The sequence below is a fragment of the Sphaerodactylus townsendi genome, linkage group LG04 (assembly GCF_021028975.2).
Source record: "Sphaerodactylus townsendi isolate TG3544 linkage group LG04, MPM_Stown_v2.3, whole genome shotgun sequence".
NCBI classification, from domain to species: domain Eukaryota; kingdom Metazoa; phylum Chordata; class Lepidosauria; order Squamata; family Sphaerodactylidae; genus Sphaerodactylus; species Sphaerodactylus townsendi.
In genome coordinates, this window is record NC_059428.1 from 153,628,342 (window position 1) to 153,652,751 (window position 24,410).

At 47.7% G+C, this 24,410-nt stretch overlaps 1 protein-coding gene across 1 annotated transcript in view; it reads left to right on the plus strand.

The window, feature by feature from the left end:
* Window positions 1-24,410, plus strand: part of NTN3 (netrin 3) — an 87,081-nt gene that overhangs the window by 50,582 nt on the left and 12,089 nt on the right. The window contains exons 4-5 of the mRNA XM_048495041.1: window positions 5,682-5,831; window positions 6,775-6,828. Coding sequence (XP_048350998.1) covers window positions 5,682-5,831; window positions 6,775-6,828 — 204 coding nt within the window. The remainder of the gene's footprint in view (window positions 1-5,681; window positions 5,832-6,774; window positions 6,829-24,410) is intronic.

A 24,410-nucleotide genomic window follows, 5' to 3' on the forward strand; every position in this document is an offset into this window, starting at 1 on the left:
CTACAGTTTTATTCCTTTCAGGTAAATTGTTGCTCATTGTTTTTTTTTTAAAGTTTATTATTGTAATTGTGCTTTGGTACAATTATGATCGTAAAAAGAAAATCAAAGCTCCACTGATAGAACAAAGGCCTGGTGTTGTGGTTAAGAGCAGATGCACTCTAATCTGGAGAACTGGGTTTGATTCCCCGCTCTGCCGCTTGAGCTGTGGAGGCTTATCTGAGGAATTCAGATTAGCCTGTACACACCAACACACGCCAGCTGGGTGACCTTGGGCTAGTCACAGTTCTTCAGAGCTCTCTCAGCCCCACCCACCTCACAGGGTGTTTGTTGTGAGGAGGGACAGGCAAGGAGATTGTAAGCTCCTTTGAGTCTCCTACAGGAGAGAAAGGGGGAATATAAATCCAAACTCTTCTTCTTCTTCTTCTTCTTTGACATTCAGGCCCTTGCTGGCATTCTCCAGAGTGGCAGTGAACAGGCCAAGTGGCACTTCCTTTGCAAGTTGTGTTGGCGGAGGAGTGCCGCGCATTTAGCCCCGTTCCTTGAATTGTCCACCAAAGTTCAGATGGTTCAGAGCAGGAGACTTCAGCACGTTGGCAGGGATCCCATAAGAGAGAAGGAGAAATTCCATGAGATGTGACGACTTTGTGTCTGATGGCGCTATAAATAGGAGACTTCCTTGTTTGCCTTGCTCGGGATACCGTAGTACTCAAGATTCCAATGGTAGCCAGTAATTATGCACAGTATTGGCTTGGAGATTCATTTCAAGGACCCTCGGACAATTTGGAATGATGGAGTTCAGTCAGGCTGCCATCTGCCATAAGGTTTTCCGATTTGAGGTTCAAAAGCTACCCCACCGTCTTCATTGGTGTCCTTGAGGCTATGGAGCCCAAGGATCTCTGGAGGGCTCTTGCAGGCCACATTATGACTACCTGGTGTTTCCATGAGGAAAGAGCAACCCAGCTTGCAAAGGGAAAGTGTTACGTGGGCTCCGCAGCATCAAAGTGTGTTGTGACTGAAGAAAGGCTCAATATCAACCTAGGACTCCGCCACCCGCTGCCATGTGTTATCACAGCTGAGCCCCCAAAATACCCTCATCAGAAAAACGTCCGTTTCCAATCCGGGCCAAGATCTGATAAGGCCCGTGGCATCTGTTCCCCATTACACGGTGTACAGTCTTGTTCCTTGCAAAGGCAGTAAGGGCCCATTGCGGCGAGGACACGGCGCTCTGGCAAGCTCCCATCTGGTGAAAATTAGGGGGAATGATAACATCACTTCTTGTGTATGTGTGTATGTGTGTGTTTTTGTTTGGCTTGGGAGTCATGTTTGACTGTTACGCTGATGGAAATCCCGATACACACCCTCCCCATCTTTTTAAACAGGCCCAGGTCCAAGACTGGCTGATGGGTCACTCACCAAGTTTCAAATGCATCTCTCGTTCCTTTCATCCACGAGACACCATTGCCAAAAGTATCAACATCTTGTAATTCAGGGCGGCGAATTAGTTGGCTTTGTGATTCACTTTTAGAAGAAACACAAGATGCAGATGTACCAAGGATCTACAAGGAAGGGCAGAAGGTCTTAGTCATCATGGCCCCACAAGCTTGGATGCAGCAACTGCCCTCCCCTCCATTAGCCAAGGGGAATCCCATTTCTGCTTTCTCCTGCTTAGGACTCAAAGATCAGTGTGCACGAATTTATGGAAGGAAGCTACCAAGAGAAACTGCAGCTCACTAATAGAGCCATACCATGTGAACGTTCCTGGGCCTCTAAATTTAGCTGGTTCCTTCCAGCTAAATTGGGGTGGCCAACCTATGTCGCTCCAGATGTTAATGGCCCACAATTCCCATCAACCCCTGCCAGATGGGAATTGTAGTCTGTGAACATCTGGAGCGCCATAGGTTGGCCGCCCCTGGACTAAATGGTCTCAAACAGCACGTGGTGGTCGGGTTGGGAAAATACCTGGAGATTTGGGAGGCGGAGTCTGGGAAGGGAAGGTTTTGAGGAGAGGAGGGGCCTCAGAAAGATAGAAGGCCATTGAGTCAACCCTCCCAAGCGGCCATTTTCTCCACGGAAACTCAATCAATTGGTCAATTACTCCAGGGAAACTCAAACAATTGGTCAATTGAAGATCAACTGTACTAGCGGGATAACTTGAGGGCCAACCTGGATGTTGACAACCCCAGGCGGTGGGAAAGACCTTGGAGTGTTGCTGCCAGTCCGAGCAAACGATACCAGTGTGATTCAGTGACAGACTCATACTCTGCCCACTGAAGGTCCCGTGTGTAGTCCCTGTCCTCCCCAGGAACAAGATACCTGGGAAGAGGTTTTGCAAAGGGCCCTTCTCTAGAAAGACGACGCCAGTTAGGGCAGCCAACACCTGCCTGCATGGGCCAGCGGCATAACTTGACTCCATAAGCTTCGCAAGTTCATCCGTGGCCCAACAAGATCTCCATGAGAGCCCTTTTATTTAATAACACCTGGGAATTATGGATTTTAATTTTTTTACAGGCTAGTAGAAATGTTCCCGTAATTAATGCGGCCTTCGGATATTTATATTTCTTTTAATACGCTGCTGTATAATTCACGGTCACGGTGTTGAACGTGTGCTTGCTAGCCGCCAGAGTGGGTGAACACCCAGCGATTCTTGGCCAGAGGGCTGCCCAGAATACTTAACTAGCCCTGGAGACTCAGTCAAAGCAAAGCAAGCTCGCAGGGGTTGCTTTACTGACAATTTAAAAAATGTGCAAAGCGTGGTAAATAAATTTACTCCCTTTTCACCTTGACATAAACCAGACCAGGTTTTACTACACATTTTTTTCCAAAGTTAAAAATTCTCCTCTGGAACTCACCCTTCATAGTTGAGTTTGATTTCCCCTCCTTTCCCTTTCCTTCCCTCTCAAAGGTTTCAATTAGTTACCTTTAATGAGTCCTAATGCACTCTCTCCTTTCCCGCTCTGGCCTGTCACTTGCCCGTGATCGGGACGCGGCTGAAGGTAGCGTGGAAACGCTTCCCGTTTTCCATCTGAGCGAGACCATTCCCCGAAGCCCTGCAGCTGGACCAGCCTTCAGACAGCAAGGGGGAAATTGGCTCTTTCTGGGTGTCCAGAGTTTAATGCTAGAAGGCAGCTGTGCGTGTTCAGTTCAAACGCTCCGATCTCCAGGAGCTTAACCCGAGAAGCTCAGGCTTCAGAAAGGCCAAGTCTCATTTGAAGGGGGGTTTTTTTGTTTGTTTTAAAGAAAACCATATCCAGAGTGCATCTGGTGGTCAGGTGCGTCCCATTGGAACGAGCTGGGAATGCACAACCTCTGCAAAGAAGAATGTGGAGAAAGCCGCCTTATACCGTGTCGGGACCATTGGTCGTTTTAACTCCACGTGATTTGCTCTGACAAACTGCAGTTCTAGGGTGTCTGACTGATAAAGGTCTGCCCGAGATCTTTTCTGTTGGAGATGCCAGATACTGGACTTGGGACTTTCTCCATGAGAGCCAGCATGGTGTAGTGGTTAAAAACTGGTGGATTCTAATCTGGAGAACTGGGTTTGATGCCCCACTCCTCCACCTGAGTGGCACCTGAGAAACACATCTGGTGAACCAGATGTGTTTCTGCACTCCTACATTCCTGCTGGGTGATCTTGGGCTAGTCACAGTTCTTTGGAGCTCTCTCAGCCCCACCTACCTCACAGGGTGTTTCTTGTGGGGGGGGAGAGGGAAAGGAGCTTGTAAGCCCTTTGAGTCTCCTTACAGGAGAGAAACGGGGGGATATAAACCCAACACTTCTTTCCCAGGGCATTTTGGGATTTTGTGATAAATCTGATTCAGGTCAAAACCTCAGGTTTCTTTCCATGGTTTATGCCCGCTTGGGATGAAACCAGAATAAGGGAAATCGGCTTAAAGTATCCCACCAGAAATTGAGACCCGGTTTTGCATCAGTGGCAAGTAAATTCCATAAAAGATGGCAAAACGAAAACAGGAAATCGAGCAAAGAAAAACATTGGGACGAAAATAACCTTCCCAAACATACACAAAGAAATGGGAGAATAAACAGGGCAGAAATCAGTAATGGCCACTCACCACCCTGGTAGATTTGACTGCTTCCAATAACAGTGGTGATTCATGGCCTTGGAAACATGGGCGATAAAACCACCAGGGTTTGGACAACATTTTTCAGTAAGTGCGATGCACAAAAAGGAAACCCACTGAAGTTTGCTGCTCAGAACAAACGAAGTGCATCACGGAACAGTAAAGGGTCCCCTACTGCCGCCTCCTTGGAAGCCCACGTGAGTTCCTTGTTTGCACAAACAGGCTTCTGTGTGATTGTGAGAGTTCAGCCTCGGGGTGGCTGCCCCCTCTCTACAAGCCGTGGGACGGGCTCCCCCCCCACTCCATTGTTTGTTAATGCATTTATTTGTTTTCTATTTATAATCCATTATTTCCCTGCTCTGGAAGAGGCCAGAGTCCGAGGTGGTGAGTTTCATAACTGTGAGAAATGAATAGGACATCTGTGCAGCCTCCTTGCAGAATGGGAAGTGGTTTGTAAGGCTTTTTGGAAGGAGCAGGGGGGATCAGAATGGACTCACATCCACAGATTGAAGTTCTGTAATGGCCAGAAGCTTCCGCATGGTTTGTAATCTTGTGATCCGTGTCTGATGGCGGAAGGGTACCGGAGCCAGTGCTACTAGCAAAGCACAGGTTGTACATGGACCTCTCATGGGATCCCCGTCAGGACCCATGCCGCCCCATTCTCGCCCAGTTATAGCTCCTGGAACAACCTCAAGGGCAGCCCTGTGTAGAGCGAGTTACAGTAGTCCTGCCTAGACGTGACCATTGCATAGATCCCTGTGGCTAGGTCAGCATGGGACAGGTAGCAGGCCAGCTGCTAGACTTGGCAGAAGTGGGAAAACACCTTAGCTGTATGTGTGATCTGGGCTTCAAACGAGAGGGAGTCATCCAAGATCACACCCAGACTTTTGATGATGGGAGCTAGTAGCAGCTGTGTTCCAGCAAGAGCAAAGCTCTGGGTCCTCTGGTCTAAACCACCCCAGCCACACTGCTCCACTGTGGCCCATAGTTACCTTACACAGGAATGACAGATTCCTGTGCAAGCGGGTGGCGGCAGAGGATTTGCAAGAGAGAACCAGAAAGCTGAACAGGGTGATCTGGCAAGGGGAATGTCATGCTTCTCCCTCAGAATCTCCTTTTTCCATCTCGTTTCTCCCATTTCTTATCCAGCTCTGTAATAATCCTGTTGGGGGTGAGGGGTGGGATTGAGGGAAGGGCTGAGGGTGAGGGGAGATTCATTGATGGGGGAAAGTTTCAGCCGCTCTGCCCACCTACCTGTTGTCTCCTGGAAATGCCCTCTCCCCTCCCCCCATCACTATTTCAAGAGCCCTATGAGATATACATATTTTGAAACAAGCAAATGGAGCTATTCAATGGCAAAACACATTCCCCAATGTTTGCCAAGGTCATGTGTGTTTCTACCCTGCAGTGTCCCAGCAATCTGGGCCAGATTTGGAATGTCTGAAAGAGGTTTTTTAATCCTGTTTTACATGTGTTTTAAATTTATGTTTTGGATGCACATAACTCTTTGTCTCTCTCAGCATGTCGGCTTGTGAAATGTGTGTGTCTGAGTGTGTTTGCAACCTCGGTAGCCTTTAAAATCTCTCTCTGTTCCGCCCTTAGCGTGTGATTGCCACCCAGTTGGCGCAGCGGGGAAAACCTGCAATCAAACCACGGGGCAGTGCCCATGCAAGGATGGTGTGACAGGGTTAACCTGCAACCGCTGCGCTAAGGGCTACCAGCAGAGCCGCTCGCCTGTGGCTCCGTGCATCAGTGAGTAACGCTGCTAATTTTAAATTCTCTGCATGTTTTTTTGGTGGTAAATTTCTCAGAGGGGATGACTGCCACATTCAGATGTCAAATGGAGGAGTTTACAAGCAGCACCATTGAGAGAAAGATACATTTGGAACTTGTTTTGGTAAATTCTGCATCCTGCCTCCAACCCAAAGTTGGAAAGTAACTGGCTTATTTTTTTAAGCTTAGTCTAAAGCCCCCAAGCCCTTCAGTGCTGCCAATTACTTTTCGTTTTTTTGTGGGTCACCGTTACTCTCCCATGTAGTTGTTTGTGCAAAAAGAAACCCCGTAAGTAATTGAACTGAAGAAGGTATTAGGAAAAATTATTGTTACTCAGCGGGTGCCTGTTTGTTTCTTGCTGTGCTCTCAGCGTTCACTAGGTGTCAGTATATTACTAATTGCTCTTTCTTTGTATCCTGCATTTGATGCAGTGGAAAAGAGCTCTATAGCGGTACCTAGTGATGGGACACAAGCATTACAACAAGAAATGAAGGAGAAATACTACTCAGTTTTCCCATCTTGAGAGAAATGGTATCCACAGATACTTGATCCAGACTCCCAAACCACACAGAGAGAGAGAGCTGTACAATATTTAATTGCACTTCATCTTTTTCCTATTCTGCATTTTATGGAACTCTGATTTTGACATCTTTTCACACTGCACAAAGTAGGGATGTTCCAGCTGGCTCCATGGACCATTTGTTTTCTTTGGAGATGAAGCATTAGCCAGTGACCAGTGTTTATTCATTTGCCACTTCATCTGACTGTGTGTATGGTTTGCAGAAGGCATGGCAATTTGTTTTTTTTCTCCTGTCCGTGCCCAGAGGAAGGATGGGGAAGCAGAGCATTCAGCTATTTCGTATTTTTCCTGAAAAGTGCATTTAGTAGTTTTCCTTAAGAAAATTTACCCTTTCTTTTCCAGAGATTCCCGCCATCAATCCAACATCTGTCGTCACCAGCACAGAAGAACCAGCAGGTAAGCGCTTGAAATGTTTTTAAAAGCTCTAGCATGCTACCTTGTATTTTCATTGACTGAACTGAAACCAGGAGAAGATTTGTTTTATGTTCATATATACACAGAGACACTTTCCCTCCTGTAAAATGCTTGTTTCACCAAAAATTTAAGGGAGGGGGGCATATGAAATGGGATAAAAATGTTCTTCCATTCAGATCAAGAGCAGAAAATATTGTCCACACTCTGAATTGACTTAAAGATAATCACATCACGTAAAGCTGCATAGTAGGGAGAGAACATGTTAACTACGTGATCCCTGATTGGCTGGAACTCAGAGCCAGAAGGAAGGAGAACCACCCTCTTTTTTAAAAAGCTATTTAAGTAGATGCTGACAGATTCTGCAGGCAGTATGGAAACTGTGTGGGAAACGGTAAGATTTTAGGTGGACTTCTGGAGAACATTTCTGAAAGGCCAGAAAACTCCCTTTTCAGAATGAAGATACTAGGTTCCAAATCCTCTGGCGCATAGTCCTGAGAGTACTCCCCAGGTTGGGATCCACTGATGTGTAATATACACCATGGTGTAGTCTCATACTAAACTGCAACAGCAAAAGAGAGGAGCGTTGCTGCCCTGAACCTCCAGGCATCCTGAAACGGGAAAAGATTATTTGCCTTTTGTTACAGTCCTAATGTATTAACACGCACACTCACACATGTATACTCACACTTCACTTTGCCATGTTCTAGCCCAGAGGTCTGCAACCTGTGGCTCTCCATATGTTCATGGACTACAAATCCCATCAGCCCCTGCCAGCAGGGCCAATTGTTCTAGCCCAGGGGTCTGCAACCTGCGGCTCTCCAGATGTTCATGGACTACAATTCCCATCAGCCCCTGCCAGCATGGCCAATTGTTCTAGCCCAGGGGTCGGCAACCTGCGGCTCTCCAGATGTTCATGGACTACAATTCCCATCAGCCCCTGCCAGCAGACCCCTGTTCTAGTCCATACCAAGCCTCAGACTGCACAGCTGTATCACAGGCTCCTTTGTGTTTGACTTGTGATCTCTAATCAGATCTCTGCCTGGATGGTGCAGGTGGAGGAAGCAGCTGGAGCCAGGTGGTGGGAAACAGGGGATGGGATCGCAGGGTGGTAGAAGAGTGCGGCCCTCTGCAGCCTGATCAGTCCAGAGCACCGTCTTCTCCTCCTCCAGGTTGTCTGCACCAGGCACAAAAGACCAGTGTGCAACAAAGCAAAAACTGACAACAGCAACGTGTTTTTTAAACATAAACCCTCCCTGCACCTCCCCGATCCTCTCCCCGAAAGTATCAGACCCGAAACATCCCTTGTATCAGCAATCACTCCATGTTCCCCCCCACCCCCAGCCTTTCTCTCCAACCCTTTAGCACAATTGCTCTTTTGTGCTAGGAAATCTGTGAGAATGTTATTTTGTGTTTCCCTCTTGCGCAGACTTGTAGTGTACAAAAACTCTCCCTGCCACCAACCCTTCTCCTCTGCTTTCACTTCCCCAGCATGGCACAAGGGTTAGCTCTCCTTCGATTCTTGAAACAGGTCCCGGTATTCCTGTGGTTTACTTTTTGCTTTTAGACCACCACGGGCAGCACTGTGCTGTTTCTCAGGCATTCTCCAATAGCATACAGCAGAGGAAGCTCTTGGGTGACGTCTCCTATGTGCTTCGTCACACCTCATGTCGTTTCTTCGTTCTTAAGCCACTGAGCATTGTGGGAAGCAGCCATAGGGAAGCAGCAACTGAGCCTGCCCTGTGAACACAGACGTTACCTTTCGCAAAATGCAAGAAGCAGGAAAAGTGCTGTGGCCATATTCGCAACATGTGTACAAGGGCGTGCCTCACGGTTGGCAGCGCAGATCAGCCGAGACATGTGTTGCACATTGTCACTGGCCAGGCAGTAATGTCCGTGTTGTTTCCTCGGATGATGTACAGCTGACAGCTTTTCAAAGACGTTGATGAGGGACTGCAGAACACCCTTTGCCCGAGGCACATATTGACATTTTTTGTTCCCCCACAAGACACCACAGCGTCTGGCCAAAACTGTTCCCTGTTTCAGGCAGTATCCAGGCCAAGCCAAAACTAACTCCCAATGCTATGCTCTACTGCAGTAGGTACATGCATGGCACCTAAAGGATAATACCCATGCCATCATTAATTCAAATGAAAAACACTTACTATCTAGAACCAGAAGTCTCACTTTGTACAGTTATCAAAATATTCTTGTAAGGGTGTGTGTGGTGGGGATTCAACAGGAATGAGTCCTCATCTACGTTGACTCCTCTCTGCATGGTGTAATGGTTAAGAGCAGGTGCACTCTAATCTGGAGATCCGGGTTTGATTCCCTGATCTGCCACTTGAACTATGGAGGCTTATCTGGTGAACCAGATTAGCCTGTGCACTCCAACACATGCCAGCTGGGTGACCTTGGGTGAGTCACAGTTCTTTGGAGCTCTCTCAGCCCCCCACCCACCTCACAGGGTGTTTTTTTGGGGTAGGGGGAGGGAAAGGAGATTGTAAGCCTCTTTGAGTCTCCTTACAGGAGAGAAAGGAGGGATATAAATCCAAACTCTTCTTCTTCTTCATGTGATGCTGTATTGTGTAGAGAAGGGATTTCACCCAGCAATGCTCACTTTTTTAATGCAGGATTTTGGTGTTTCTCATTCAGACTTTCTCTTTTCCACTTATGTGCTGAAGTGGTATAGTCCCAGGAGCGTGTGCCATATGCTATTTTTCAACATATAGGTCAGCTTTCAGTGTGAATCCAGTCTTCATGAGGCCCATACCATTGACAGGAGAGTACCCTGATCCTTTCCAGCTTGCCTCTTCTTCATGGACAAGAACCAGATTTCCAAAACGACGCTATACTAGCTGTCTTCTTATCCACCTGGGCTGCACCTTCCAGCAAAGCCATCCCCCTGCTAGATTTGGGTTCAGCTCCCCCCGCCCCCCCGGCCCTAACAATGGTACTGGAGGAGACCAATTAGGTGTGTGTGCTTGAAGGAAATGGGTGGGCTTAGTCCCGAGTATCAAAAGGCCTTTTTAATGTAAACCTCACCTTTCCGTCAGATGCTTGCCTGCTCATTCTCTGTCCTGGCCAGGATTACCCAGCTCACGGAGACCATAAAATTCCATGGGAAGCATTCTGGCTTCGGTATAGCATCCGACACACCATATTGCTCACCTGTTTTACACATGACTCCGCTCCTGTACTAAACAGCACTGGGGGTGTCTACAGAGTTTTTAAAAAACTAACGATATGCCATAAAAATCAGCATAGAATGGCAACATTATTTTTCAAACCCCCAACAAATTGCAATAATAAAAGAAGCAGTAAATGATCCCAAGCCTGTTTAAAAACCAAAGAAACCTTGCTGAAGCACGCATTGGACAGATTAAAACCAGCAGCGAGCTTTTTTAAATTTTTAATTAAGAGTGGACTCAGTAATAAAGAAAGATGAAGCAATTAGGTTGAGTGCCTGCCCAAAGCCCTCTGGAGCCATATAGTTTGCACCAGTTCCTGGAAGACCCAGCACAGAGTCCACATGGGCAGAAGTAAAAGACTGCCAAGAGAAGCTGGCCAATTCTTCAGTTTGGCCCTCAGGACACTGTCTTCCATCGCTAGCAATAGCCAGCAAAAGTCTTGGAAGCATCCCTGTGATCCTAATTTCTTGCAAGGAGGATTGTGTGGGAAATAAATCCAAGGCAGCTCCCCAGTTTGCTCCCCAAACCAAAGCGTATGTCTTTCTTTCCTTGGCCCTTACGCATCTTAATTGGGAACATCAAAGAGGAGGACCCTTCTGGGGCTGGGGAATTCGGCTCTGTAAACGTTCCTCCCAGTGTGCTTTCTGGAAGGGAAAGCGTCAAATTGTACGAAAATATGGAGGTCCCTTATAAAAATTAACTATAGTATAATAAATCAGACTCGATGAAATGCTGTGTACTTGGTTTTTGTTTTCTGCAAAGGAAGTCTGCTAAGCTGTCTGTAGAATTATCTGTGGTTTTCTTTTTATAAACCTTGTTTATAGTTCAAATGTTTGCTGTTTCCCAGAGTACACCCTAAAGGGGTTCTGCCCCGTTCTTCCCTTATCCCAGGAGTACTGTTCAGGCCCCATCCTGGGGTGAACCCAGAGGCCCAGTTTTTTAGAGGGAATGTAACTTTTCTCAGGGAAAGTAAACCAGAATTCCATTCCATTTCCAGTCTCTTGTCAGAGTGTTTGCTGCCCTCTTACATGTTGTCCCACAGCCTAGCCTCGTGTTGAGAAGGTTTGTGGTGGCATGCAAAATTACAGGCTCAGTTAACGACAAACAATGGAAAATAGCCACGTCTCCAGACAAGATGGTTGTATTCATTGTTCCATTGTTCCTGGACTTAGGGATGTGGTGGAATCTTTGTGACTCTTAGGCCCCTTCCGCACATGCAGAATAATGCACTTTCAATCCACTTTCTTTGCAGCTGGATTTGACTGTGCAGAATAGCAAAATCCACTTGCAAACCATTGTGAAAATGGATTCAAAGTGCATTATTCTGCATGCGCGGAGGGGGCCTCGTGCTTTCAAGGAGCAGCAGTGGCGTAGGAGGTTAAGAATTTGTGTATCTAATCTGGAGGAACCAGGTTTGATTCCCCGTCTGCCGCCTGAGCTGTGGAGGCTTATCTGGGGAATTCAGATTAGCCTGTACACTCCCACACACGCCAGCTGGGTGACCTTGGGCTAGTCACAGTTTCTCGGAGCTCTCTCAGCCCCACCTACCTCCCAGGGTGTTTGTTGTGAGGAGGGAAGGGCAAGGAGATTATAAGTCCCTTTGAGTCTCCTACAGGAGAGAAAGGGGGGATATAAATCCAAACTCTTCTTCTTAACGTTCTGGGATTGGGGCGTTTGATTCTCTGGCAGCTCATTTTCACACGCTCTTGTTTTATCGGAATGCAAGCTCAGCGTAAGTTGGTGTGATTAATGAACAAGTTGTTACGCTAGCTTCTTGATTCTGGCGGGACTCTGATGATGTGGCCCCACTGTCCTCCATGACTGGAGTGGTGGGGGATCGGAGCCTTGGAGGAGCAGTGATGTGACTCTCCTGTAATATATTATGCAGAGCGTCATTTATTCAGATTGCAGAACCTGGGCTGCCTTGGCGCAGAATTTTTAATGCACACTACATACAGCTCTGGGAATATAATCCTCATGCCTCACAGTTGGAAGTAGGATTTGGCTAAGACCATCTCACATGTGCTCGGGCAACAGCGGTCATCCCAATCTCCCTCCTTTCTTCAAGTCATCACCTGGACGTCACAGTCCATGCCCTTTTACTGCTGAGCCTGGCTGGACCACATCCGTGGTTCATCTTCTCCATCATTCCGTGCCCTACAATGGCCAGCCAGACGCTTCTGGAGGATCCAGAGTGCCGAGGCTAATCCCCTCCTGTGTTTCTGAGCCATAGTGGCAACCAGATGTGGGGAGGAGCATCTGGATCAGGAGAATCATTCCTGTTCATCTATAATTTCCCTCTCCGTCCACCTTTACGATGCCTCCCTCCCATTTAATCTCTGAAGGTTTTCTAAACCTTCACCAGGTGTGTCAAATTCTTTCAAGCGACTGGAGACAGTGCCGTGTTTGTTCCAGACCTCTTGCATTCAGGTGCATGTTTTCCAGACTCCCTTTTTCACAAATGCCAGGCTCAGTCCTGACTCCACCCCCTCCCCGCCCCCCCCCATTCCTTCTTTTTCTCCCTCACTTTATATCAGAGACGACTGCCATAAACCTGAGGCTGCTTTTCTCAGGTTTCTTCTTTTTCCAGCAACAACCTCTCCAGATACAACATGCCTGGAGGTATCCTCAAACTCCAGAAAGCTTAATTAGTTAATAATATGTTAATTGGTTTGGTTACTTGGTTAAATCCCATCCATTTTGTTGTTGTCAAATCACAGCTGACCCTGTAGGGCTTTTAAGGCCAGAGACATTTGGAGGCGGTTTGCCGTTGCCCATCTCGCATGTCCTGCCTCTAGTATTCCTTGTGGCCAACTCCCACTCCTCAAATCTTTCTTCTTTCGCCAGCTCATTTCTAAATCAGTGTAAATTTTACTGCATGGCCTCTACCCCGCCCCTGTAATTCATCTGCCTTGTTGACTTCTTCTGTCTGCCATCTCTGACTTGTCTAATACAGAAAGCAAACATTCCGGGTATGAAATCCCAGTAGAAGTCAGAGTTTCCATTTGACCAGGGCAGGCGGGTGGGCAGGCAAGATAACGTAGTTGCCGAGAGAATCCAGTTTGCATCTCCACGGGCCACGAGCGGATCTATCTCTCTCACGTTCCCCCGGTGCTTTTGTGGTGCCCATGATTCTACTGTGTGAGGCTCTGAAGGAATTTAGCAGTAAAAGATTTGCAGCCACAACACCTAATTAAGTTACATCTCTCTTAAAACAAAATATTCCCTTAAAAGAGGGGAGGGGGTGGAAGGCAGAAGAAATAAACCAGATGTGCACGCTCACTCCATCTTTCTTTCATATTAAACAAACAGAGAGAGAGAGAGAGAGAGGGCCAAACGGGAACGGCAAAAACATTTATGAAAGTTTAATGGAAGTGGAGCTTGGCAGCGTGGTTGTGCCAACTCTGGAGCCACTCCATTTTCTCTTTCCATGCGCACTCCCTTTCCTTGCTCTCTCAAGCACAAGCCCAGACGCCCTGCTCCTCACTCTCTCAATCCGCTTTTGTACGTACACTCTTCTTGCACACACTTCCAGCTCATCGATCGTATCACACTCGCTCACTCACACACAGAGGGTCACTTTCAGCCTCTGAGACTGACTTCCAATTATTACTGGAAAACAGAAGGGGTTTTCTGAGCCCATAAGATTTGTAAAATGCATTAGTTGAATTCATGGAGGGATAGCGCTAAAGTGTCAGTGGCTGTTGACTGTGAGAGTTAATGGAACCTCCATGTTTAGAAGCAGTATATATCAGAATAACAGGGGGACAGTTCATCTGTTGCCTTCATGCATTGTTGGTGGGCTTCCCGGGGACATCTGGCTCATTTTTAGCAGAAATGGGATCCTAGGCAAATTGTTCCAGCAGTAGGGAAAGGAGTTCTTTGTTCATAGGACTCTGGGGCATAATATAGTCAAATCATGTTGCAGAGGAAACCTTATGATAGAAAGGCGAATGATGTGTTGTTTAAATAATTTTTAAAAATCAGGACCAGAACTTTAGGGATTCCAGCCTTTCAACAACATCAGGTACCAAATCCTGACTGTAACTTTGAGTGCAATCCTTGTGGTTTTATATATATATTTGTAAGTGCACAGGAGAGGACAGGCTTCCAAAATGATACATAATCATTTTTGGTTATAAAGTTCACCACCTAGAAAGGATATGAGCTCACAAGTTATCCAGGGGAGGGAAAAAAATCACACACACCCCCACACACCGTTCTCCAAAAGGCACAGGAATTGTGTGTCTGAAGATGGGAAGTTCATCTTTCTTGTGTACCTGAATGCCTACCTGTGCTCCTTCCCATGCAAAGAAATGCCACAAACTTTCCCTTAAAATCCACCATACGTCCGGAGGTACCGTCCCAAAGCTGGTTACCATTTTTTCCTCTTTGTTGTACACATCATCGCTCACTGTGCGTTCCTTACACCCTGGTTTGCTCACTCCCAGCCGCCTGCCTACTGTTTTTCAAACTCATACAAGCCAGAGGCCTGTCTACATCTTTTACTCATTCACACTCTCTCATGCCAATGGCCGCGACATCTTTCCAGCGTCCACCTGGACGGGCACTCTTAAATGGGGTCCCCCTGCCGAATGTGCCACATTCATAACATTCCTGGTGGGTCTGCAGGTTCCTAGCTTGGCTATTGAGTTCTTCTTAAGTAGAAAAATAAGTTTAGAGGTAATGGGAGGGAGGGGAATGAGGCAAACTGTTGGAAGGCATGGAGGGTATGAGATTTTGGGGAGAGAAGAAAAGTGAGAATTAGGCCTGCTTTGGAAATGGGTTCAGAGCTGGGGGAGGTGGCGGGAAAAGAGAGACAGCCACTTTATTCAGATCTGTTTCCAATCTTGTTTTCCCCTTCTGTTCCAATAAAGCTTTTAATGTTGCCGTACAGGTGAGCACCTCAGACTTCGACAACGTTAAGGAGCTCCGCTAATCTCCCTGATGTGGCACATTTTATGTTCTTTCGCCCTCCCCGCAGAAGGAAAATTAGCAGGGGGGCACAAATGTAAGACAGGTTTTAGAGGCATGGAATGCTGCTAACATGGAGTGTAGTGGAACTTGCTAATGTTTCTGTGGTGTCAAGCTCAGGCCCTCCAAATGTTCATGGACTACCATTCCCAGCAGGCCCTGCTAGCATGGCCAATTGGCCCTGCTGGAATGGGCTGATGGGAATCGTAGTCCATGAACACCTGGAGTGCCTGAGTATGACACCTATGTAAGAAAGCGTTCTGCAGAACAGGGATCATGGCTCAGGCAAGGCAGGGTAGATGTAGAGAGATTACTAGGATAGCCTAGGACCGTGGTGGCAAACCTATGGCACTCCAAATGTTCATGGACTACAATTCCCATCAGCCCCTGCCAGCATGGCCGATTGGCCTAGGCCAGGGGTCTGCAACCTGTGACTCTCCAAATGTTCATGGACTACAAATCCCATCAGCCCCTGCCAGCATGGCCAATTGGCCATGCTGGCAGGGACGATGGGGCCCCGTAATCCCATGAGCACATCTGAACCGTGTGCAGGCCCCTAACCTAAGACATCTTCTCAACTGGCCAGTATGGGGAACTATGTTGTGAAGTGGTCAGAATGTCCAGCTAGGACAGTGTTGGCAAACCTTTTTGAAACTGAGTGCCCAAATTGCAACCCAAAACCCACTTATTTATGCTTAGAAGTGCTACCTTGTGAATTTAACCTGAATAACCCCCCTCGGGGCAGGGGCCAGCCTGCTGTCCGCCTCCAGCAAGGTCCCACATGCGCCCGGCTCTGCACCTCTCTGGTATCCTCTGCTGCCTCACCCACCCCCCCTCCAGGCAGCAGTCACCTGGAGCATAGGAACCAGGCCCACCAGCCGAGTTCTCCCTGCTCACTGAGGTGCACACACCTCAAGTCCAGCGGCCCAGGCCAGTCTAGATGTGTGTGGGGGGGGACGATTTCCCCACATGAAAGCCAGAGGAGCTCTGTGTGCATTGCCCACAGAGAGGGCTCTGAGTGCTACCTCTGGCACCCGTGCCATAGGTTCGCCACCACTGAGCTAGGATCTAGCTCCACTAGATGAGTGTGGATTGTTGTCATCTCTCGGCCTAACCTCACCTCACAGGGTTGTGAGAATAAAATGATGGGGAGGAATTGTGCATGACACACCGAGCTCCTTGAAAGAAGAGAGAAATAAAACCTGCCAAGGAAGAACATAGCTTTTTCAGGATATTTATGTTGACTTCTGTTCCACCGTTTCCCCCCAAAAAGACTCCAAGTACTTGGATAAAACCCCACATAAACCATTTAAAATCAGGAACATAGCTCCCTACTCAAAATTCCTAAGTGTTTCTAAATCTGGAGTGTTGTGTGATTTCCAAGCTGTATGGCCGTGTTCCGGTAGCGTTTTCTTCTGACGTTTCGCCTGCATCTGTGGCTGGCATCTTCAGAGGTGCCAGCCATAGATGCTGAAGCTATCTTGAAAAAATACTACTGGAGGAGAAACACTGGCCCGCACCAACAATACAACACCTCCAGTGATTCCGGCTGTGAAAGCCTTCGACAATACATTGTTTCTAAATCTTTCAGGAGTGTGAAAACGGAAATAGCTGTGTGGCGCCTGGATTGGGACCATGATCCAAACCTTGTCCCCCATGCCTTTTCAGTGATAGAGAGGCTGTTAATTTCAGAAAGGAAGTGGAGGAGATGTCTCCATGAAACACTGCCAGGTGTTGGAGCCAGGGACCCAGATACCTGTTTGGGCAGGGCCACAGGATGAGCACCTGAGAAGCTTAAGCTCATCTTTTCCCCCAGTCTCTCTCCGCCCTGGCTGTGCAGCCTGGGTCTCCTGGCCACTGAAAGCAGGTTGCGACAGAAGGGGAGGGTGGAGAAGGAAACACGCCAAGAACGGGCAAGGCACCGAGCTGCGCTTTGCCGGCTGTTCCTCTGATGCCCCGTCCCAGCCTCGCTTGACATTTTATGGGGTCTCTCTCTAGTGATTAATCACGCTAACGTCATGGCTGGTCTGGCTTGAGTCTCCAAAATAGAAAAACCCGCTCTGTGATGCACTTTTCTTTTTGCGAGATCTTCATGTTAAACCTTTTTAGTCGTTCGTGGACTCTGCTTTTCATTTCCTTTCCTCCAGCTTCCCTCCTCTGTTCCTCTCCCCCCTCCCACCCAGTCTTGTTACAGAAGCCTGCCTCCCATCACACTGGTGTGAAAAGCAATTTCTACACTGAGGTTTGAGGGTGTCTGCCTATCTAGAAACGAGAAGTCCGGTTTCTTAGCCTTGCTGTACTGGTAGCCTCCTATGCCCTTCACTGTCCTGGAGACGAGTCCCAGGTGTCCAAAGAAATGGCCGAACCACGAAACTATGCGTCTCTCAGTGAAGATAAACGACAGATCGACCGCTCAGTAAACTAGTTATCTCTGGCATCCAGCAGTCCGTGCATTATACTGGAACACAACCTGCCAAGTCAGAAGTGTCTGCCTCTGCGAAGATGGCTCTGAGCTCATGTTTTCCACCTCCTGTAAGTGTGTTTGGAAGGATTGTTTTGCCTGAACATGGCTGAAGAGCATGACGTGGAGTGTTGGCGAGCGGGTTTTCAAGGGAAGATCCACACACCGTTGTTGGCAGGAGTTGGGCGTCTTCCTGCTTCACTGCCTGTTTCCAAACTGGCGTGGATGATCCGTTCTGGGGCGGCATGAAATGCTTTTCCTCCAAATACGGAGAAAGGGGAAGGGTCTGCAATGAAGAGAAGCACAGATTGGTCACAGAGCAGGGGAGAATTCCTGTGTCTACGCTGCCTGTTCTGTGGTCAGAGATGACAAAGACCAGTTTTAGAACCAGCATCCCTAATGCATAGCGGCATACCACCATGGCAAAGCTGCAATCCTAAACATATGAAACTTTCGGTGGCCCTTCAAACTCGAGGCAGGAGTTGAAAGGTAAAGCCGTCCCTTGTGCAAGCACTGATCGTACATGGCTATGTGGTGGCTGTCATCATGCCACCATCGCCAGCATTTATTGTCGTGGCTACAAACTGCTTGAAATTTACATGACAGCATTGCCTTCCCTGGACATCTGCCCTTCACCCTCCAGCAAGCTGGATACTCATTTTACCAACCTCAGAAGGATGGAAAGTCAACCTTGAGCTGGCTTCCTGCAACCAGCACCGCCGAGATCCGAACTTCGAGATGATGAGCAGGCTTGGATTGCGATACTCGACATTCGCACAGCCACAGGGCTCCCTGTGGGATTGGCTCCTGAATAGACATGCTTAGGTTGGCTCTGCAGGAGACTGTGCTTTTGTCCTGCTGCCATTCAGCAACAACAATAACCCAAACCACCCTTTTTCTTCTGTGTGGCCACAGGGTGAGGCATGAAGAGGGGCACCTCCAAGCTGTAACATTCCAAGATGGCTTGCCAGAAACCCACAGAGCATCAAATCAAGAAACCTCCACAAGGAGCCCTTCCAGATTCAGTGGAGCTGAAGGAAGTAGCATGAGTCTTGTTGAAAACACACCAGGCTGAACTGCCTTTCCATATTTCCTCAGCCTCTTGCATGGAAAACCGTTAATGCCCTCAACCTCCGGCCACATCAGACAAACAGGGGTTGTTCTTTTCTCATTCTGCGTTTTACAGAAATGTGGAGAGAAATTAATTTTATAGTCTGGAAAAGGGAACTGCGCTTTAGTGGCTCTCTCTTTCTTTCTTTTCTTTTTCTTTTTAAAGCTGTTCCAGTTCATTCCTGCAAACTGTTCCTCCTTTCTTAAGTATATTTTTTATTAAATGAGTTGTGAGAAGGACTCTGAAGTGTTCTGTATCTTCTGCCTCAGTTCCCTTCTTTCTTTCTTTCTTTCTTTCTTTCTTTCTTTCTTTCTTTCTTTCTTTCTTTCTTTCTTTCTTCTTTCTTTCTTTCTTTCTTTCTTTCTTTCTTTCTTTCTTTCTTTCTTTCTTTCTTCTTTCTTTCTTCCTTCCTTCCTTCCTTCCTTCCTTCCTTTCTTTCTTTCTTTCTTTTCTTTCTTTCTTTCTTTCTTCTTTCTTCTTTTTTCTTTCTTTCTTTCTTCTTTTTTCTTTCTTTCTTTTTCCTTCTTTTTTTCCTTCCTTCCTTTCATCTCTTTTGCCACAGTTTTTCTCTGCAGCAGGTTCAGCAGCATCGCACTAATATCGCGAGAACCCCCAAAGCCTGCCGAAGCGCCAATCCATGAAACTTAAAATCCCAGCCCTCTCATAAGGGACAAAAGCAGACAAAGATAGATCAAAAGGCATACCATTTTGAGTGTGCCACAAAGACTTAGAACAATCCAACTAGATAGTTTAGAGCGTTTGGGCTCGGTTTGTGCTCCACTTCTGTGATGGGTTGCTGTCTGTTTAACAATGAAAGAGTTATCATGTAACTAGCAGCGTACATCTTTGTAGCGTAATGACAGCAAGTAGTCGCCTAACCCTCTGCAAGGTAGTAGCAAGCATAGTTATTATCATCTTTGGCTTATTTGGCAGGCAGTGGTTGGAAACTAAAATAGAAAAGAGTTTTGCTCTGGCCGGTTTTGTTCAGACTCTGGACTCATCATCATTTAAGTCAACTTCAGGAGGCAAAGTCCTGTGCTTTAGACCTGGGATGCCAACCTCCGACACCTGGGACCCCGGGTGCAACTCATCTACAGACTGCAGAGATCCAGTTAAGCTTGGAAAATAGGCTTTGGAGAGGGGTGGACTTCGATCGCACCGGTTTCCTGAGGTTTTTGTCCTCCCTCCTCAAATCTCCCAAGAGTTTCCTAACCTGAGGCTGGCAACCCTCATCCCCTGCTGGTGGTCGGGGGTGGGATCTGGCAATCCTGCTTGAACCATGGCTTGGTCTGCTGACAGTAGACCATAGTTGCAGAGATAACCGTTCTCATTTTCTGAGATGTGCACAACCAGCTGCTGGCCACTTGACAACTTCAGAAGAGCAGAAGGCACCAATGTGGTTAAATTTCCCACAACTCCTCAAGGCAGAGAAGCAGCAGGCCCATGGTGACTCTTCCACTGTTGTTTTTTTTATTTAACTGACGCACTGATTTCCTAAGCCACCCTCCCCAGGGGAATCAGGGCGAAAGTGGACAGTGATAAAAACAGCTTAAAAACATAATCCCTATGTTGGCACCCCCACGATTGGACGCCAATGTAACATTATTAATTGCTGTTTTAATGTGGGTTTTATTGTAACTATTGTTTTATTGTGTTGCCGCCCGTTAGCCGGAGGAGGAAGTGATTATATCGCTCAATTATAAATAAATAAATAAATAAAAATAACATAAACAACTAATTAGCAATAATAAAACCAGAAACCATATAGCTTCAAATGGCGTTTCACCCTCTTCCCTCCCTACCTTTATGCCCACGGGATGCCAGATGAAATGGCAGCGAAGTATTTAACCAGGCTGGCCAAATGCCTGGCGGAACAGGATTAAGCGTCTTACGGGCCTCAATGGAAACTCTGGAGAGTCCCGCAGAACCGGTCTGATCTCCGCTTGACACCAAACCGCAGTTGGGGCCAGGGCTGGCAAAAGCCTGGCCCTTGGCAAACCAGTCTGATGGCTTTAGGGCCGAGGGATCACCCGCACGAGTCCTCCTCCGATGAACAGAGGAGCCTCTTGAGCAGGCGATATAGGGGAGAGACAGTCTAAGTGGTGTATGCAGGACCAAGGCCATAGATGAACCAACCGAAGGTCCAAGACCAGCACTTTTAAACATGACCCCAGGGCACCAGTGGCGTGGTGCGAATGGTACGCCAGGTCTACAGTGCCAAAGGTTTGCTGCTACCACTGGCCTGCCGTCTTGCCGAGTGCGGATAATTTTATATGCCGGTGGTGGCAAACCTTTGCTTTGCACTCCAGATCGTGCTATGGACTACAATTCCCATCAGCCCTACCGGTGTGGCCCGGCGCGGCGGGGCTGATGAAATATGAAGTCCGCCCAGCATCTGGAGTGCCAAAATTTAGCTACCGCGAATATAAACCTATGATAATTGAAAGCATTATCCAAGTTACCACCGGTGACCTCTCACATGGAGTTTTCAGGCCTAAAGACGGGCCTCAGAGGCAGTTTACCATTGCCCACCTCTGCATTGCCACCCTGGACTTCCTTGGAGGACTCCCATCTAAATACCAACCAGGCCCAATACGTTGGTCTAGTTTCCAGATCTGATCAGATCCGAGGGCTAGCTTAGATCCCTACGCCGCTCAGAGGCGAAACCCGCATAGTGAAGCTGCATTGAGTACAAGCGATCTGGGTAGCGAGCCCCAAGCTTCCTCTGGGAAAAAAAACAGCACATTTACTAGAAGCGTGCGTGGTGTTGCTGATTGCCAGAGCAGAGTGGTTTTTTCACAATCTGGAGAGCCGGGTTTGATTCCCCCACTCCTCCACCTGGTGGCAGAGGCCTCTGAGGTGGTGTGAGGCCAGCGTCCTCAGCACCTCTACATTTCACCAACTGGAGTGACCTTGGAGCCCTGGTCACAGTTCCCCAGACTCTCTCAGCCCACCGAGAAAGGGGAGGGCTTGTTATGCATCTTGGAATGCTCCTTACGGAGAGAAAGGTGGAGTATAAATCCAAACTCCTCCTCCTCCTCCTCCTCTTCTTCTTTTAAGTGTAATTCACCTAGTGTAGGAATGCAGGAGTTCCTACCTTTGCAGGTGATTTGGTGCTATTGCACTGGAATGTGATTCTGCATGGTAAGTGATGCCCTCAGCCCTTTCTTTTCTTGATCTGGCTGTGGTAATAACCTGGCTAAACACACCTGGAATATGTTATCTAAATGGCCAGGGAATAAACTGCGCAGCACACCTCTTCTTGCACTAAGGTTCGACTAGGAGCAGCGACACTGCTTGGCAGCATCACCTTTACACCACACACACACATTCTGGTGAGTGACTAGTTGATCTACTGTTCGATTAGCCACACCAAAGAGACTTGGAGGCTCCAGAAGGCAACTGAAAATTTTAATTGTATTTGTTGCTTTGTATTTTGAAGAGTGCAGCTCTCAGCCCAGAGGAAGCCCCCAGAGCAGAGTTGCTGTAAAAGGGTAAAAAAAAAGAATAATAAACAAGAGTGTTGAAACAAGAGACAAAATAAAAGAACCGCTTGAAGATTATGACTGGTCATAAAAAGCCTTCCCAACAAGGAAGCTGTTGAACCGTCACCCAAAAATAGGGCAGGAAATTAAGTCATTAGCCAGTTCCAGAGGGCAAACCCTACAATGGAGGAAGCCCTCTGTCCTGTCTGCAGAGGCTCAGATTCAAAGATGCACCAGGTAGAGCCTGGGAGCAAAAAGGGATCAGGGGGTGGAGCCTCATAGAGGGGTGGAGTCACCTGCTGCTACAGGGTAAGGAAAGAGGATGTCACCTGGCCTATCACAGGAAGGCTATGCTTGGTTATGATAATGAGGCTGAGAACAGCACAATTTCTGAATCCCATCTCATCAATTCTGGCCCATTGCTCTGAAATTCCCTCAACTTCCCCAGACCCAGTCTTAGAAGAGATATAAGAAGTCTTGACAGCGATTTCTTTTCGGCTGCCTCCACCAAACTTTTTTTATAAGTGCTTCTGGCCCTCGCCTCAGTTCAGTCTTCTGTCCTCCTGAGTTCAGGCTTACTGAACTTGAAAAAAATGGTGTAAGGGAGCAGAGGTTCTCCAACCTTCTAATGCACACGACTAGTACAGTTCACTCATGTTGTGGTGACCCCCAACCTAACATTTATCCATTTACAGATGGAGAACACTGATGCCACCCAGAAGTCTTAGTGACCCCTGTAGAAGAATTGATTCGACCCCCAAAGAAAGGGTCAATTCGACCAATTAGCGAGAACCACTGAATTGTAGCCAGGGAAGAGGGCTTTCAAGTAGAGGCCGCCTTCTAAGCCTTCCTCCACGCAACAGGTGCCAAGGCCACACCTGAAGCATTTCTTTTCAGTGTACAAATTACCTTGCCTTGCACTTTGCCCACACAGGGTTTGGGTTGTCTCAGAGACTGCCAGCATAAAGAGGTGGTTCCAGTGATAGTCTTGGACTGGGGAGACCTAAGCCACAAGACCTCCTGGGAGCCCTGGTGCCAGTCACACTCAGGCTGTATCGCAGGGTTGTTGTAAAGGTAAAACGGAGGAAGAAGGACCATGCTCATACCGGATCTCCTTGGGCCCAGAGGTCAGGAGGTAGAAGCGAAAGATAATACTTTTGCCGAAGAGACTGGCAGAAATCTATGAGCACTTGCTTTGTGGGGTCTGAATCGTGTGGGCAGTTGGCGCCAAGTCCTGATTCCCTCTTCCAACTTGAACCCCCCCTCCCCCCGAAGTTGATGCATTCGGCGCCCCTTGCCTCTGTTTCCATGTGGTCTGTATCAAGACCCTCGTTATACATCATCGCCACGTTCCTGCTGTCTGCTCGGAGGGCTCTGGAGTTTCCGTTGGAAGGGTGTGAACAGGAAGGCTTCAGGAAACGACTAGATTGGGGGGGAGGCGGAGGGGTGGTGCACAGGCTGAAGCTCTCACAGGGAATTTTATAGGCTTTTTTATAAATAATCTTTGTAATAATCATTTCCAGTCCTTTTTAAGAACTTTTATTTTCCCCGCTCAAACCCTCTGGCCCAGAGGGTGCCCAAATCTCCCAAAGCATGTTTTCTAACTTCGAGCAGAATTAGATTTACATGTATGACACTTAAAAAAAAAAGATAATTATACAAAACAAGGGCAAAGATTTATGGTCGCACAAAGTTCTGGCAGAGCCTCCTTGATTTGGATTTCTGGCAATTCATTTTGGCTTCAGTTTCAGTTTCCAAAACAGCTGCCAGGCCTCCTCTGCCTTTCGCTGTTGCCCCTTGCTGCAAAACCATCCTCCTGTCTTGTATCGAGTTCTCGTGGCCTGTGTGTGTCACTGCCAACTTTGGAAGGTCCCCAAGCAGGAAATATAATGCACCATCTAGAAGAAGAAGAAGTTTGGATTTATATCCCCCCTTTCTCTCCTGCAGGAGACTCTAAGGGACTTACAATCATCTTGCCCTTCCCCCCTCACAACAAACACCCTGTGAGGTAGGTGGGGCTGAGAGAGCTCCGAGAAGCTGTGACTAGCCCAAGGTCACCCAGCTGGCGTGTGTGGGAGTGTACAGGCTAATCTGAATTCCCCAGGATAGGCCTCCCTACACAGCTCAGAAGGGACAGGCAGAGATCGGCGGAATCAAACCAGTTCCTCAGATTGAATGCGAGCTCTTGGCTTGCCTCCCTCGCCCACTGCTGCTCCTACTGGAAAGTTATCCTGTGCACAACCGATTGACATGGATGGAGGCAGTACAGCAGTTCTAAGCGCAACAGCGTTGTCCCAGATACAAGGAGGTCTAGAAATACTGTCCCAGGCACAAGCCACAGAGAT